Source organism: Aulonocara stuartgranti, assembly GCF_965226115.1.
Source record: "Aulonocara stuartgranti genome assembly, chromosome: 16".
In the NCBI taxonomy this organism is placed as follows: Eukaryota; Metazoa; Chordata; class Actinopteri; order Cichliformes; family Cichlidae; genus Aulonocara; species Aulonocara stuartgranti.
This window is the reverse complement of record NC_138952.1, coordinates 21,915,067-21,931,795: the sequence shown is the minus strand read 5'-3', so window position 1 is coordinate 21,931,795 and position 16,729 is coordinate 21,915,067. Positions and strand designations below refer to the sequence as shown.

Sequence of the window (16,729 nt, the reverse complement as noted above, 5' to 3'; positions counted from 1 at the left end):
CTAAAAAAAAATAAAAAATAGGGAACCACCCTCCACCTCATGATGCTTAATCGACGTAATCAACATTAATTTGATGCAGTGTGGAAAAAAATGCACGGAAAGCCATTATTTTTCAAGAATAATTAAATAGATTCAACATCTTTCTTCAACAGAATTGCAGACTGCACAGATGGTACCTTCCCAAAGGAAAAAGTACTATAGCTTACTAGTGTATATTAGGCTTAATAGTTACTATATACAGTAATGGACTTCTATACATTTTACATCATATTAAAACTTTGGGTGTAAGATTCAGATAATTAATTATTAAAAACTAGACATTTTAAATGAGAATAAGAAAGAAGAGTATGTCTTTGTGCCCCCCCCCCCCCCCCCCCTTTCCCTGTAAATGCCCTATCGGCCCCCCTTGGCTAAACTTTGCTAGATCCGCCCCTGCACACTTACCAGCCGTCAGCTACGTAGAAAAAGATCCTGGTGTAGAAAGTAATATTAAATAAATTCTAACAACAGCTTATCAAGCTTAAACGTGCTGCTGTTGTTCAGCCGCTGGTTTCCTCTTTCTGGCGCGAAGTGGGCAATAAACAAACAAGAGAGACGGACTCGCGACAGAAAAGCTGATCAGCTGATCATTGATCAGTTTCACGATTGAAGTAGCAGCAGGAGAGGGAGGGGGAGAGAGAGCCAGTCGCTCCATATATCGGTTGTTAAGCTTAACGCTGGAATGCTTTACAAACATTCAGAGATGAATTTACACACTTGCTTTACTTCTCTCTGGGATAACTTCCTCAGAGATGAAATGCTGGTTTGGTAGCGAGGCTACAAATACACACAGCCGCGCTATCACATGAGCACACTGCTCCGACGTGCTACGGTTATGAGCCGAGTTGCGCCATGTCGCAAGTTTTGTGAGGTGCTTTTTTGATATTTAATGGATCGGATTACATTTTTTATTTCTCTCCGATATCCGATCCAGTAATTTAGTTTATCTGACCAATACCGATACTTAATATCGAATCGGTACATCTCTATTTATTACTGTTTAATTCTTGATGAATACATTCATATTCCTTTTTTTCCCTTTTAACAATTCAAAAACTGAACATTAGCCACCTTTGTAGATCCAAAGCACCTGGCATTTCTTCAGCTTTGCGGAGACTGTGGTGGTAAAGTGGGCCATCTAAAAATCTGAAGGTTTGTGGTTTGATCCCTGGCTCCTCCTATCTGCATGCTGAAGTATCCTCTGGGAAAATACTGAACCCCGAATTGCCCCCGATGCATCCATCAGAGTGCGAGTGCAAATGTTAGACAAGGGTTAGGAAAAACCTGCTTGTAGGAATCTGTGTGTGATTGGGTGAATGAGGGTTGCAGTGCTCAGTCACTGTAAATAGGTGCTATATCCGGCCATTCATCAGATGTACTAAAAACTTGAATTACTTTCCTCCTACATGGTTTAATATTTTACTCTCTTTTCTCAGGCAGTTCGATTGTGCTGTTGTAATGACTAATGTGACTAAAACATTGCCACTGCAAACTATACTAGTTCATAATGCAAACTGATATGTGACTTTAGTATTCCAAATGTCCACGTAATCCACTCATCCCTGAGGTAATGGGCTACTACAACAGGACTAATGAAATAAAATCCACGTCATGCAGGCAGTATTGTAAAGATTTTATTAAAAACACATACTTTACAACAAAGCTACATCTCTATTAAAAAAAATCCAGTCACAATTATATTTTGGTGTGGGTGCATCCAGATATAAAAAACAGTCCATCTTCCCGCAAATGTAGTTTCCATTGCTACCGTTACTGCTTTATCCACGTACAATGGATAAAATATATATATATATATAAACAATTTTTAAATAGTGGAAGGCAAAAAAGAAATTACTGTAAAAAAACAAACTTGACAGCAAAACAAAAATAAAAACAAATAACCACTGTATCTTTATTAAACTTATGCTTAACCAGGAAGTAAAACTAGAAAGTAGGGATCTCTTCTGCGAGTCCTGGATCTTTTTCAGCACAGGCACCTTTTTACAACGACAAATGTACTTAACCCAAAAAATCCATCACCACACGTAAGACAATTCAAGAGAACTAGGACAAGAATCACATACAATCATATTAATAACAATCAATAATATGATTTCATGCAGCTGCACATCACCTGCAGTATACACCATCACCCACAGGGTACAATTATACTCATACAGTATATTTACACTACTAAATGAATCAACAACATCTTTGTTCCTTCCAGGTGACCAAACAGGCACCAACTTCTTTATCTTCATTTTTACCGTTTTCAAGAAAAGATCAAAAGACAGAAATGTTTCAGATGACTACAGTGGTGTTGCTATGGGAGCTTCGATCCTACGAGAGAAAAGTGAAAAAGGTGAAATTAGAATTTAAGATGAGGTTACGCACACAGGTAGAGAAAAGCACCAAGACATTAGAAGAAAATAAAAAATGAAAGTAGTTAAGACTAAATGAATGGCACTTCATCCACACCTTCAGGTATATTTGTAATCTTTACAAATCAGTCTTTTGCTTAATTTGCAATTAATTAAAAACCCCTAAATGCAGTTCTGTGAAATTGCCCGCTTTTATAGTTTTCTCATAGTTTTGCATAAAACCTCTTCAAACCATTTCATACACTGAATCATTTCAGTGTATGAAATGTATCTATTTTCTGTGTCCTCGGTCAGGATTCTAAACATATTTCAGTTAAAATACAATAACTCTGGAGTCGTTGTAGGATCACAGTGGTGCACTGACTGATACTGCCAACCTAAAGGTGTGGCTGGGATATTAAAAGCCATGCAAGATAAAAGAAGAATAAAACAACACACCACTGGGTCAGAGTGTGTCACTAGCTGTGTGTGGATCTTACAGAAAGGCGGTCGTAGTTCTTCTGGTTGTTACTGCGTGGAGGCTGAATGTCGATGGAGTGGTAGCTGGGAGGCAACTCTGACCAGTCCTTCCCTTTTCCTCCTTTTCTTCTCATACTGTCCTCTTCATCTGAGCTCCAGGACCCGTTGCGGTGCAGGGGAGGTGAGTAGCTCCTCTGCCTACGAGGAGCTCTGCTTTGTAGCTCATCCATGAGGTCATCGCGACTTCGGGCACGGTGCCTGGACGAACTCCCTCTCTCATTCCTTGAACTCCTGTGAGATGCTCTTCCCCGCCTGTTGTCCCTATCCGAATCATCAATGTAATCACGCAGGATTCCCCGCCTGGGAGGAGACGCACTTCTGTATCTGTCTCTTGATCCACGACTGTTGCGGTGGAGACCACCTGCTGAGCGGTTTGTACTCCCACTGGACTGGCTGGATATCCTGAGAGCCCCCCTAGCTCCATCTCCACCACCAGGGCCCCTGCGTGAAGAAAAGCTGGGTACACGCTGGATAATAGGAGGCAGGGTGATCACTCTTCTCTCCATCCCTCTCGTCCCCATCTCATCCAGTGCTGACAACACACTCGGAGGCCCTGGTGTGTAGGAAACTTGTGGAGGAGCATGCTGAGCCTGTAATGGAGGCACATTCTGGACAGCATGAGGAGCCATCCCTGGTGCAATGACATCAAGCCCTCTCACTTGATTCTCGAAGTATTCCAACACCTGGTTGTTACCATGAATGCTGCCACGCACACTGCTGTTGCCATAGTGTAAAGGAGGAGGTGGCGGCTGCTGCTGTAGGCCCATGGGTGACAGCTGCATGGGAGCCATGGCAAAGTTGTGCTTGTTTGGGTAGTCTGAGTATGAATCTGAAACCAAACTGACAGCGATTAAGAAGATAAACAACAACTGTTGAACCTACATGAACTCAAGTTATTCTCTGGACATTTGAAGGGAGGAGTATTGTTTAGAGGAGTATTGCCAAATTTGTACACAAACAAGGAATTTGTCGCAGTGTCATGATGCAAAAAACAGTGGTACAGAAATAGAACATATGGTATTTGCAGTATATGTATATATATATATTACAAAAACACAGAAAAGGAATATATACTAACTACCTAGAGATACAGATATACAGAGTACAACTAGAAAATAAGAAATAAGTAAGCCTACGATTAAGTGCTTTAACTGAATCTGGTGTGCAATGTTGTTATAGGCTGACTAAATAAGGTTGTTATTGTAGCATATAGTCCAACAGCCTGGGGAAAGAAACTATTCTCATGCCGTGAGATGTCTGTTCTGCAAGGTGCATGAGTGCACAGGGAAGGCAGGGGTGGGCCCAATTACATTAAGAGATTTGATTGAGCAATCCAGTGTCAGTAATGAAAATGAACGAATGGGCTGCTGTCAGTGCTTGTAGGGCCGGTGCATATGTGTTGCATGTAAACGTTTTACAATGAAAGGCATTGTGACCACTGAAATGCTCACATGAAGTGTTGAACCAGTATTAAACACAGACTGTATAAAAAAGACAAAGCCAGTACAGAAGATTCTTAAACCAGTATTCTTTCTATTGGCCAGCAGGGGGCAACTCCTCTGACTGCAAAGAGAAATCAGACTGTATATAATTTTACCGAATAACTATTCTTGCTTTATTGCCTTAGTAAACATTTTTCTGTTTACGTGCTCAATCACTTGTTTCAACACTTCCTGAATACAACATGAAGTTTATTTTGTGATTTATCATCAGCTTTAAAGTAAAAGAGAAGATGAAGCAGAATATGTTTCAGGTCAGTGCTAAATTATCACGATGCATGTTGTACGAACATGCAGTGCCCTCCGTTTCTGACTAATATCAAAACCAGATTTAAAAAAATACAAACAGGTGTGAAAAAGCAAGAGTGCACAAACCAATGAGGGAGCTTTGAATCGTCTTTTATGTACAGTCTATGGTTTTAACGCTGTTAGAGTAACACAGATACAGACAGGGCAGCATAAGCAGATTCCAAAAATTGAGGCTTCTTGCAAAAAAAGAGTTCACGTGGTGGAAACAAACCACATTACAACCAGAGGTAAAATAAATAAATAATAATAAGGGCATGACTGCAATACAAGCCTGCTTCAAAGGTTTCTATTGCAGGTCTGCTACCTTCACCAGCTGAAGTGAATAAAAGCTCTGATGCCCATATTCAGAATTCCACATTGTTTGGGGGTTTATTTTACGTCATTGCAAATAAAGGATTAAGGACAAGTCTTATTGTGCTTTCCCTCACTCACCTGAATACAGAATGGGAACGCCCTGGGAGGAAGCATTGGAGCTGATGGGAGCATAAATGGGCTGACCATTCATCCAGGGTAACATAGCTTTCCGAGCTTCTTTCAGCATCTTGTGCTCCATCACAGCTGAAGTCAAAGCACATGGAGCAAGCAGTTCAAAAAGACTGATATAGGTACTTAACCAGCAGATACTGATTTACAGCAGAGGGTAATAATAATACTGCTTGTTTTTAAAGTACACTGGACCATCTCAGTAAATATTCTGTCTTAAAACAAACTGAGGGGAATTTCAGCTTACATTTCTTTACTAATGTATTTCCTCTTTTGTAGCATGCCGTGAGAAGGGCACATAATTACAGTGTGTTTGCAGAGTGCATATTTCACATATTTTCGAGAGCACACAGGGCTGCGCACACACACAGGATTATATGAAACACAATGACACATCTGGCAGCTGCGGCGACCTTCAAAAGAACAGTGCTGCATACCATTTACAATTCATGTCCTCGTCAAACATTTAGAAATTTTTCTCTATGGATTTTAAATTAGTTTGATCTATATCTACTCATAATAACTCTCTTTATCTTAGACTACAGGCTTACTTAAAAATAATTAATCAGTTTAAAATTGCAAAATGGTTTATGCAGTAATAATGAGATACGGCGTATGGGTTCTCTCCATGCACTGTGGTTTCCTCCGATGGTACAAATACATGTTTATTAAAAACTTGTGAAACATTAAACTTTTAACTAATGCCTGATTTAGACTTCTGCAGGGAGCCATTGCAGAGATCTACGTAAGTCGCCGACGTCATTGCCCACATTTATACTTTTAAGTGGCTATGTGTTATTTACCATGTAGTCGTATCCCAGTGTTTCATATACAGTGTTGGGGAGTAACGGAATACATGTACCAGCGTTACGTATTTAAAATAAAAAATATGAGTAACTGTATTCCGTTACAGTTTCCGTTTAAATAGGTGGTAATCAGAATACAGTTACTTTGTGGAAATAAATAGAATACACGGCGGTCATTTCTTGTTTCATATGTTAGCCTATGCCCACTCTATGCCTTCTCCAATTTAGGTGATTAAAAACAGTTGGGTGCAGGTTTAGCTCAGTTGGATGAGCATGTAATCATATGTCGTATAGCTGAGAGAGGCCGGCCTGGGTTTGAGTGCAACCTGCGGACTTTTTTTTCTCAGTTTCCATTCAGGATTAATACATTTTCTCTGATTCTGATTGCTGGAAATCCAAACAAAACACACAATAACAGGCTCTAATGTAAGCGTCCTGTTAATGTTGGTGGCGTCAGTTACATGGACCCAGAGCCAGCATTTCTTACTTGGACACCACATCATAACAAGAATGGGATGGGTGAAACTTCAGTATCTTCGGTGTACTATTGTTGTGTGATTTTTATCACTATTAATGAAGGCTACTCGCCACCAAGCTAACACTGTTAGCTGGCGTTGGCTGAGGTTAGTCCATAGACTGCAGACTGTTAGGCCGTTTCTAAATACTCAAGTACGCAAGTCTGTACTCGCCTTTTCGCTAGTCTGGACTTCGGAAGTTCACACAGGAGTCCGGACTTCCCGAGAACGCAGCGCGATCGTTCTACAATTGGAACGGCAGTGTACTTGATGAGCTATGACGTAGATTTCCAGCTGAAGCCTATTCAGCTGCAGTATTTCTACTTTGCCACATAGTTACATGTTTGAATACTTTTCTGGCAACAGAAGTTTCTTTCTCATGATTTAGTGAAGTGAATCTTCCACATGTAGAGCTACAGCTAAAAATGTACAATCAAAAAAAGCATTTCTTCTACCTTTTTCTGGACAGCAGCATGTCCGAGGGCAACAAGGGCAGCGGACGTAGCAGCAACAATTCTGCGGGCAGCACTGACAGCAGCATATGCAAAAGAGCATGATGAGCAGGAGACCACCGATGATGATTAACAGGACCGTCAGCCAGTCTGGAGCAAGTGACAGTAAAACATAATTACTGACAACATTACTGATATAGCAGTATATTTTACATTTTACTACCTCAAATAACTCGACTTGAAGCGACTGAGGGGACTTACGGAAAACGATGAGCTTGACTTCACGATCCGAGTCCCCTGTTGTGTCACCGGGAGCATCAATGGTGCAAAAATACACACCGTTATCCCACCACATCACCTCAGTGATGACCAGATCAGCAGCTGTTGTCAGAAAACATCACATTAGTCTGAAATGTGAAAGAAATTGAAATACATTTAGACTGTACTGCAGCATTATAGTTATGATGTAATCAAACATACTGTTTCGAATTGTAATTCTGCGGTTCCTGTATTCCGCACCCAGGATGGGCTCATTGATGCCCCGTTTCTGGATGACAGTACGAACGGTGCGCTGGCGGTCCGGGCAGTCATTGGAGGGGTCCTGACCGAGCTGCAGAGCTGCCTGATAGGCTTTAGGAAAAAAAGGAAATTATTTAAATAGGAATATAAGTACATATGCTGCTTAAACCACTGAAAAACAGTCTGATAGGAATTAAAAATATGAAGGAAAATTAAACAGTACACACAAAGATTAAAAACACACAGCTGATGCCTCAAACCTGTGTAAAATAAAAAAAATACAATTTTTATTTAAATTTTTATGAAAATATGCATAATGCAGAGCCTTGCAGGCTGAAATTAGACATGTCTGTAATTCTGTATGTGTTGGTGTGAAAAGGAATGCAAGGATCGGGTGTGTCTATATGCACACCACACTGAAACAGGGCAAACACAATGGAACCACTGCACGCTTGTCATGATCTCTGGTATGGACCCTGGGATTTTCAGCGGTGTCGAGTTGTGGGTTTTTTGTTTTTGTATTCTTTGATATTCATAATGGTTTCCCCTCTATTTGTATTTGTATTTTCTTGGTCTCTTTATGTTTTCTTGTTTTGTGCTTCTTAAGCACATGCTGGAGGTTAACTCCTGTTTTACTTGAAGATTAGTTTTGTTCCCTGTCTGTCCTCCCCTGATACCCTGGTTGCTTTCACCTTTTGTTGATTAGTTTTCACATCTCACTTCTCATCTGTGTCCCATCCCCCATCAGTCCTCTGTGTATAAATAATCCTGATTACACTTTTTCTTTTATTGTGCTGTCACTGTATCCCTGGGGTTGTTCCCTGGAAACTTTGGATGTCATTTGTTATCTCGCTGTGGATTTTGTACTTTGAATTTAACCATGAACCTAAAAAGGTTGTTTTTTGTTTTCTTAGGTTTTGCATTTGGGTCCTTTACTAACAACCGTAGTAATACTTAGCCCAAAGTTAAAACTCAGATATGCAATGTTTGGATCCACTGTGCATCTTTCTGTTTGTCAAAATATTTTTGAAAATTACTGTTGACTTATTTGAAATGTTGTCCAGCTGAATTAAATTTTAATTAGTAACTTTTTGAATAACTTGTGTCGTGTTCAGGGTGCTCCCCACCTCTCACCCGGGGCTCAAGGCTCTCACAACCAGGGCCCTATACTACAAAGCAAGATCAACATACCTAAGTTATCTTTCTGTTATCTGGAGTCACTTAAACTAACACTGGCAATCTGGATAAGCATTCAGTGAATCTGGTTATCAGCTCGCTAAGTAAACCCATCGTTTCCCCTGCTTGCTGACGTGAAAGTGGCAGCATCTGACTAACCCCACTGATGGGTACCGGGAGCAGAGCGGCTAATTTTGAATGGAAGATGAAAACAATAATATTAGAAACATATTATTTATCAAAATTATTACATTTTTATATTTTCTAATTAGTTTTTATTTTTATTTCATTTTGATTACTCACTCGCTTTTAATTCATTTCAGTGTCAGTTAACTTGCAGAGCGGGCTTGTCTCAGATTAGTTTTTAATTATTGAAAATGTTGTTATATATATATATATATATATATATATATATATATATATATATATATATATATATATATATATATATATATATATATATGAAAATAAGGAAAACATACTGTTTGATAACATTTTGAAATATTGACTTACCTTTTTGTGCACAGATAGCTACAACTGATTTACTTTGCTGTTAAGACTGGTTTGTATCAGGATCTAAGTCAATATTGAATACATTTTTGGTAATTTATAAAAGACTTGCATATTTGAATCCTTTGGTCTACAATAATAGAAACACAGGATTCTGAGACCAGAAAAGGGAGCTCATATCCTGAATCCTGTGCGGCAAAGATTTGAGCAACAAAAGGAAAGAAAAAGGGGTCAAAGTTTCAGTTAAATATTAAACAAGGTGATCCACAGGAGTCATTCATCCAGTCGGGCTGAAGACTAGAACTGTAAAAGCAGAAATTACTGCCTCGCTGGTATACGCCTTCACCAGCAAGTCACGTTGCAGTTTTTGTCAACACAAAATTATAAAAGTATTTTAACTGAAGATTGAAGGTGATTCTAATAAAACAAACGCTGTGGCCATTACAAAGCTGGAAAGTGCTTCAGGCGTGGATGCTGACAAAATGAAACTACAAACTATGAACACACCAACAAAGCACAGAAAGAGTCTAATCTGTTAATATCTGCTCATTTTAAAGTACGTGTATCAACAACGTACCATCCTCTTCTTCCACCTGTAGCCTCACCTGTGGAGTAGTAATCCAGTACGGGGTCTTTACAGAAGGATTTGAACTTCCAGGAGACCAGGACGTCCTGCTGGTTCGCTGAGGTTGAGTAGTCACAGCGCAGAATCACAGAGGCAAACAGCATCGTCCTCCTCTCCGTCTCTGGAACATTCACTGTAACGGACAGCAGCTCTGACACAGGAAGGGAGAATGGTGAGATTGGACTTTAAAAACTTAAACAGCAACAACTGATTTGACACACACACAATTGGAATTGATATTCCATCAGCCAAAAAAAAGACCTCGTGCGATGGCTGCTGAGTGATGGATTGAAAAGAATCTGACCAAACTGGTTAACAGTTTACGCTTGAAATGCTTAACTGTGCGCAGATTGTACTCTATTATTACAAGTAATAACAGCCTTCAGTCACGATCTATAATGGCAAGTTTTGGAAAACAAGCTGATGACAAAAAACATCTGCTGATGGACAAATGTATCAGTTAAAGTTAAAGGTAAAAACTTTCTCCTCAGTTATCCTTGAACGATGCCAGCTTTACTCAGTAGATTTATATCTCAAAATACAAGTCCCCAATCAGTTATTTTCCACAGTTTATTATCTTTGTTCCGTCCATCCATCCATCCATCTTCATCCGCTTTGTCCGGGGCCGGGTCGCGGGGGCAGCAGCCTAAGCAAAGAGGCCCAGACCTCCCTCTCCCCAGCCACCTCCTCCAGCTTATCCGGGGGAATACCAAGGCGTTCCCAGGCCAGCCGAGAGATATAATCTCTCCAGCGTGTCCTGGGTCTGCCCCGGGGCCTCCTCCCGGTGGGACATGCCTGGAACACCTCACCCAGGAGGCTCCCAGGGGGCATCCTTGTCAGATGCCCGAACCACCTCAGCTGGCTCCTTTCGATGTGGAGCAGCAGCTGCTCTACTCTGAGCCCCTCCCGGATGGCCGAACTTCTCACCCTATCTCTAAGGGAGAGGCCAGCCACCCTTCGGAGGAAGCTCATTTCTGCCGCTTGTATCCGCGATCTCGTTCTTTCGGTCACTACCCACAGCTCGTGGCCATAGGTGAGGGTAGGGACGTAGATCGACCGGTAAATTGAGAGCTTCGCTTTTACACTCAGCTCCCTCTTCACCACGACGGACCGGTGCAGCGTCCGCATTACTGCAGCTGCAGCCCCAATCCGTCTGTCGATCTCCGGCTCCCTTCTCCCATCACTCGCGAACAAGACCCCGAGATACTTGAACTCCTCCACTTGGGGCAGGAACTCATCCCCGACCCGGAGTGGGCACTCCACCCTTTTCCGGCTGAGAACCATGGCCTCAGATTTGGAGGTGCTGATCCTCATTCCCGCTGCTTCACACTCGGCTGCGAACCGTTCCAGTGCGAGCTGGAGGCCCTCACCCGATGAAGCCAACAGAACCACATCATCTGCAAAAATCAGAGATGAGATTCTGAGGCCACCAAAGCGAAAGCCCTCCGCCACTTGGCTGCGCCTAGAAATCCTGTCCATAAAAATTATGAACAGAACCGGAGACAAAGGGCAGCCCTGGCGGAGCCCATCACCCACCAGGAACGAGTCCGACTTATTGCCGGCAATGCGAACCAAGCTCTTGCAACGGTTGTATAGGGATCGAATGGCCCGTAGCAATGGGCCAGACACCCCATATTCCCGCAACACCTCCCACAGGACACCCCGAGGGACACGGTCGAATGACTTCTCCAAGTCCACAAAACACATGTAGACTGGTTGGGCAAACTCCCATGCACCCTCAAGTATCCTCGAGAGGATAAAGAGCTGGTCCAGTGTTCCGCGACCAGGACGAAAACCGCATTGTTCCTCCTGTATCCGAGGTTCGACTAACGGACGAACTCTCCTTTCCAGCACCCTGGCATAGACTTTCCCAGGGAGGCTGAGGAGTGTGATCCCCCTGTAGTTGGAACACACCCTCCGGTCCCCTTTCTTAAAGATGGGGACCACCACCCCGGTCTGCCAGTCCACAGGTACTGCCCCTGATCTCCACGCAACATTGCAGAGGCGTGTCAACCAGGACAGCCCTACAACGTCCAGAGCCTTCAGGAACTCGGGGCGGACCTCATCAACACCAGGGGCTCTGCCACCAAGGAGTTGTTTAACTGCCTCAGTGACCTCGCCCCCGGAAATTGGCGGGTCATTCCCCTCATCCCCAGACTCTGCTTCCTCCTCGGAAGACGTGTCAGTGGGATTAAGGAGGTCCTCGAAGTATTCCTTCCACCGCCTGACAATTTTCTCAGTCGACGTCAGCAGCGCTCCGCCAGCACTATACACAGTGCAGGTAGAGCACTGCTTTCCCCTCCTGAGACGTCTGACGGTTTGCCAGAATCTCTTCGAGGCAGTCCGAAAGTCTTTTTCCATGGCCTCTCCGAACTCACCCGAGTTTTTGCTTCAGCCACTGCCCGAGCCGCATTCCGCTTGGCCTGTCGATACCTGTCGGCTGCCTCCGGAGTCCCACAGGCTAACCAAGCCCGATAGGACTCCTTCTTCAGCCTGGTGGCTCCCTTCACCTCTGGTGTCCACCATTTGGTTCGGGGATTACCACCACAGCAGGCACCAACCACCTTGCGGCCGCAGCTCAATGCAGCAGCTTCGGCAATGGAGACGCTGAACATGGTCCATTCGGACTCAATGTCCCCAGTCTCCCTCGGAATGCTGTTGAAGCTCTGCCGGAGGTGTGCGTTGAAGATCTCGCGGACTGGGGCCTCTGCTAGACGTTCCCAGCACACCCTCACTACGCGTTTAGGTGCACCAGGTCTGTCCAGCGTCCTCCCCCGCCACCTGATCCAACTCACCACCAGGTGGTGATCAGTTGACAGCTCAGCCCCTCTCTTTACCCGAGTGTCCAGAACATATGGTCGCAGATCTGCTGAACAGGGTGTTCGTTATGGCCAAACCGCCATGGCACCGCTCAGGTTCAGATCAGGGAGGCCGTTCCTCCCAATCACGCCCCTCCAGGTCTCGCTGTTGTTACCCACGTGAGCATTGAAGTCTCCCAGCAGGACAACAGAGTCTCCAGGTGGAGCACCCTCCAGCACCCCCCCCCCCCCCCCCCCAGGGACTCTAAGAAGGCTGGGTACTCTGAACTGCCACTCGGCGCATAAGCGCAGATGACAGTCAGGACCCGTTCCCCGACCCTAAGGCGCAGGGAACAAACCCTCTCGTCCACCGGGAAAAACCCCAACGTACCGGCAGCAAGGGGATATTAGGATACCCACCCCAGCCCGCCGCCTCTCACCAGGGGCAACTCCAGACTGAGACAGAGTCCAGCCCCTCTCCGGGAGACTGGTTCCAGAGCCCAAGCCATGTGTAGAGGTGAGCCCGACTATATCTAGCCGGTACCTCTCAACCTCACGCACTAACTCAGGCTCCTTCCCCACCAGAGAGGTCACCTCTCTGGTGGGGAAGATAACATTATCTTTGTTATAAACTAAAATTTGTTGATGCACTAAATGTTAGGAACTATGTGAAAAATGTCTTTAAACCATTTCTGCAGTTAATATTGCGAGTCTTCTTTTTAGAGATTGTTCAATCCAAAACTTAATATCTTCTCATCACAGAGCCATTTTTAAACTGAAGAAGACACTTTCTAATAATATGAATATGAATATGAATTTATCTCCTCACTATAATAATAATAATAATAATAATAATAATAATAATAATAATGGATTGCATTTATATAGTGCTTTTCGAGAACCTCAAAGCGCTGTACAATTCCACTATTCATTCACTCTCACATTCACACACTGGTGGAGGCTACAGTTGTAGCCACAGCTGCCCTGGGGCAGACTGACAGAAGCCAGGCTGCCATATCGCGCCATCGGCCCCTCTGGCCAACACACTATGCAAATAATGAATACTAAATACATGATACTGAATTACAGGTTGTAGATTTTCTGGTTCCCACATGTCAGGCTAACGTGTAAATGAGCAAAACCCAGTAGGAAGATACTTAGGAGCAGAGACTATGTTCATATTTCTACTTATAGTTGAAGTTGCTTCTTTTATTAAGTTTGAGCTGAAAAGTGTTTGTGATCATTGAGCTCTTAAAAGTATTTGGTACTTTTTTCCTTTAAATCATAGCTGCGTTAACAATCTATGGCACAAAATACTACAGTTCCAATAAACAAGGCATCTTCAAATTACTTGTTTTCATTGACCAACAGTTTAAAAACAGTTTCACTAGCGGTGGAGTGTTCTCCACATGTTCTGTTCTCCACAGAATATTTGCAATTATTTCCTGCTCCCCTTTGTGTCATTAAAAAAAAATCAAACAAAACATGTTTAGATTAACTGTCATTTTGGACAGTTACAGGAAGTCATGATGGGTATATTAACCAGTCTGTGATACAAGTGGAAAGCATGTTAAAAAGATGATACGTGATAATTAAGTCAGCTGCAGTGCTACTTATCTGACAAAGATTATTTTTTACTGTGTGCTGACATAATGTGATACATTCAGTGTAAAGATTGCACAGTATTACACTGAGCCACACCTGTGATCATGGGAACCTGTTTCATGAACGATATCAAGCTATTTTATACAATTACAATACAATACAATTTTATTTATATAGCACATTTAAAAACCCGAAGGCACACCAAAGTGCTTCACAGTAATATGGAGAGTCAACATAAGTCAAAAACAGGGTACAAATCGGGCACAAGCACAGACAGGATAGAGGCACTAACAGACCAGGAGAGTTAGATAAATACAAAATATGCTACGAAGACAAAAACAGCAGTAAAATTAATAAAAATAATACATTTAATAAAATCTAATAAAAGATTTAAAAGTTTAAAAATTAAAAGATTTAAAAGGGTATTAACTGGTCGGGAAAGCCAAGTCAAATAGATATGCTTTTAATCTTGATTTAAAGGACTGGATAGAGTCTAAGGCTCGAATAGAAGCAGGGAGGCTATTCCAAAGGTTGGGTGTAGCTGAAGCAAAGGCACGATCGCCTCTGGTGTTCAGTCTAAACTTAGGTTGGGCCAGGAGTAATTGACCTGATGATCTTAATGCACGACAAGGAGTGTACAAATTGAGGAGGTCAGTGAGGTAGCTGGGCGCAATGTTATTCAGGATTTTAAAAGTGAGTAGCAAGATTTTAAACTCAATGCGATATTTGATTGGTAACCAGTGTAGATCAACAAGAGCCGGAGTAATAGGGTCAAATTTTCTAGTGCCAGTAAGAAGGCGAGCCGCAGCATTCTGAACGAGTTGCAGCCTTCGAAGAGAGAAGGCTTGGAGACCACAGTAGAGAGAATTACAATAATCTAACCTGGAGGTCACAAAAGCATGGATAAGTTTTTCCAGGTCCCTGTGTGGTATATAATTTCAGCCATAAGCACTCTTGCCAAACAGGTAATTTTTAAATTCTATTGATAAAATCCCTTCATAGATCCTGTTGAACACAGTCTATTAGCCCATATGAACATCTTGGCACTACAGAAAAAGGCGAACCAGTGGTTTAAGGTTAGAATAATCGGATTTTAAAAGTTTAAAATGGTCTGTATCTGTTATTTTGACTCATTAATCCAAATAAGTCCTCAATTATAGATGACCGCTGTTAGTAAATTATTATTATTAATAAACTGTTAGCTGAAAGTTCCTTTCCTTTAAAAATCAATAAAAACTCAAAAGAGAGGGGTTAACATAAACGTCGCTTTGGCCCTCTTTTGTTTACAGCAACTTAAACAAACCCCCCACGGAAAAGTAGTGGAGCGGTCACGTGACCACAGGTCGGCCTTGTCCTGTTTACACCTGCCAATAATTAACTTTTAAAAATTACTGCTAGTTTCGACTTTTTTGCTTTAGTCGACACACATCTCCATTTAGAGCGACATGTATGAGGAAGAAAGTGCGTTTGCTGGAGAAACCTTTAAAGCCTCACCTGTTGGCAGGCGAACCAGCAGAAGCGTCATCAGGATCATATTTCGCATCTTGCTGCTCTGTATCCTCCCGCGGAAGCTCGACTTCTTTTACTGACTGAAAATCCACAAAAATCCGGAATGTTTGTAGGAAACCGCCTCGCACGCGCCGCTGCACATACTAACGAGACTTCAGTTAAGCTACAACGTCAGCCCGCTCGGCTGTGCGGCTCGCTTGCGATGAGAGGCGAGTACCGTAGTTACAACGTAACAACCGACAACCTTCCAGTAAAGAGGCGAATCATCCCCCCTCCCCGCTGGCCCGTTCCTCCACACTGCTCCAGGTGACATCAGTGGCCCCGCCCCCTTTGGCAGGTGCCGCAACAAGGAAAGAGAAAGAAAGAAATAGGACGATACCGAGATAAGCTTAATATACGTTCTATGACACTGGATACTATAGCTCAGGTGAAAAACAGTCCCTCAATCAGAAGTAGGGGAGACCGGGGATAGTTGTAAAGTGGGTCAGTTGTAACACTTCCAATTTCTCCAATCAGGGCTAAGTTTCAAATGATGTGACTCATCCTGTGCATGCCCAATTCAGTTCTGCTATCACATGTGAAAAATCAGCACATTTTGTCAAACACAGACAATTTAACATGAAAAAAAGTAATTTGTATGCCAAAAAGTAAGTTTTTCTACTTTATTTCAATTTCTAATAGCATTATCTGCTTTGCAGTTAAACTCATCAAACTTAAATTATGTTATTTGTATGTCTATGGGGATATATTCTGTGTAGGTCTTTAGTGCTAATGTTTTAGTCGTTGGCTGTAATGTTAGCTAGTTCATGACTATAGGAGTCTGGGTCAGTTGTAACAGCAACAGTCTGGGTTAGTTAACTTGTAACAATAATGCAGATGTTACAACTTACCACACTATTACTTTAACTTATATTAAACAAGTTGGGGCAACGACATCAGCAGAGAGAGGTTCACTGGTCGCTTTTGTATATGCGGGTAATGCCA

At 42.6% G+C, this 16,729-nt stretch overlaps 1 protein-coding gene across 1 annotated transcript; it reads right to left on the bottom strand.

Annotated features, from left to right (window-relative positions):
• Nucleotides 1-1,660: 1,660 nt before the first annotated feature.
• On the bottom strand, nt 1,661-16,507 carry ildr1b (immunoglobulin-like domain containing receptor 1b). The gene is made up of 8 exons (XM_082508983.1): nt 15,731-16,507; nt 9,814-9,984; nt 7,484-7,633; nt 7,265-7,384; nt 7,007-7,153; nt 5,180-5,305; nt 2,900-3,768; nt 1,661-2,379 (listed from the first exon to the last, which is right to left on the bottom strand). The coding sequence occupies exons 1-8, from the start codon at nt 15,777-15,779 to the stop codon at nt 2,341-2,343; spliced, it is 1,671 nt and encodes a 556-aa protein (XP_082365109.1). The 5' UTR covers nt 15,780-16,507; the 3' UTR covers nt 1,661-2,340.
• Between the last annotated feature and the right edge of the window lie 222 nt (nt 16,508-16,729).

Excerpts from the sequence above, each read along its gene's own strand:
- ildr1b (XM_082508983.1), bottom strand. The coding sequence starts at position 15,779 with ATGCGAAATATGATCCTGATGACGCTTCTGCTGGTTCGCCTGCCAACA. Across the intron at positions 7,154-7,264 it reads AGTCAAGCTCATCGTTTTCC|ACTGGCTGACGGTCCTGTTA; the intron begins GTAAGTCCCCTC and ends CACTTGCTCCAG. Across the intron at positions 3,769-5,179 it reads CGTTCCCATTCTGTATTCAG|ATTCATACTCAGACTACCCA; the intron begins GTGAGTGAGGGA and ends GTTTGGTTTCAG.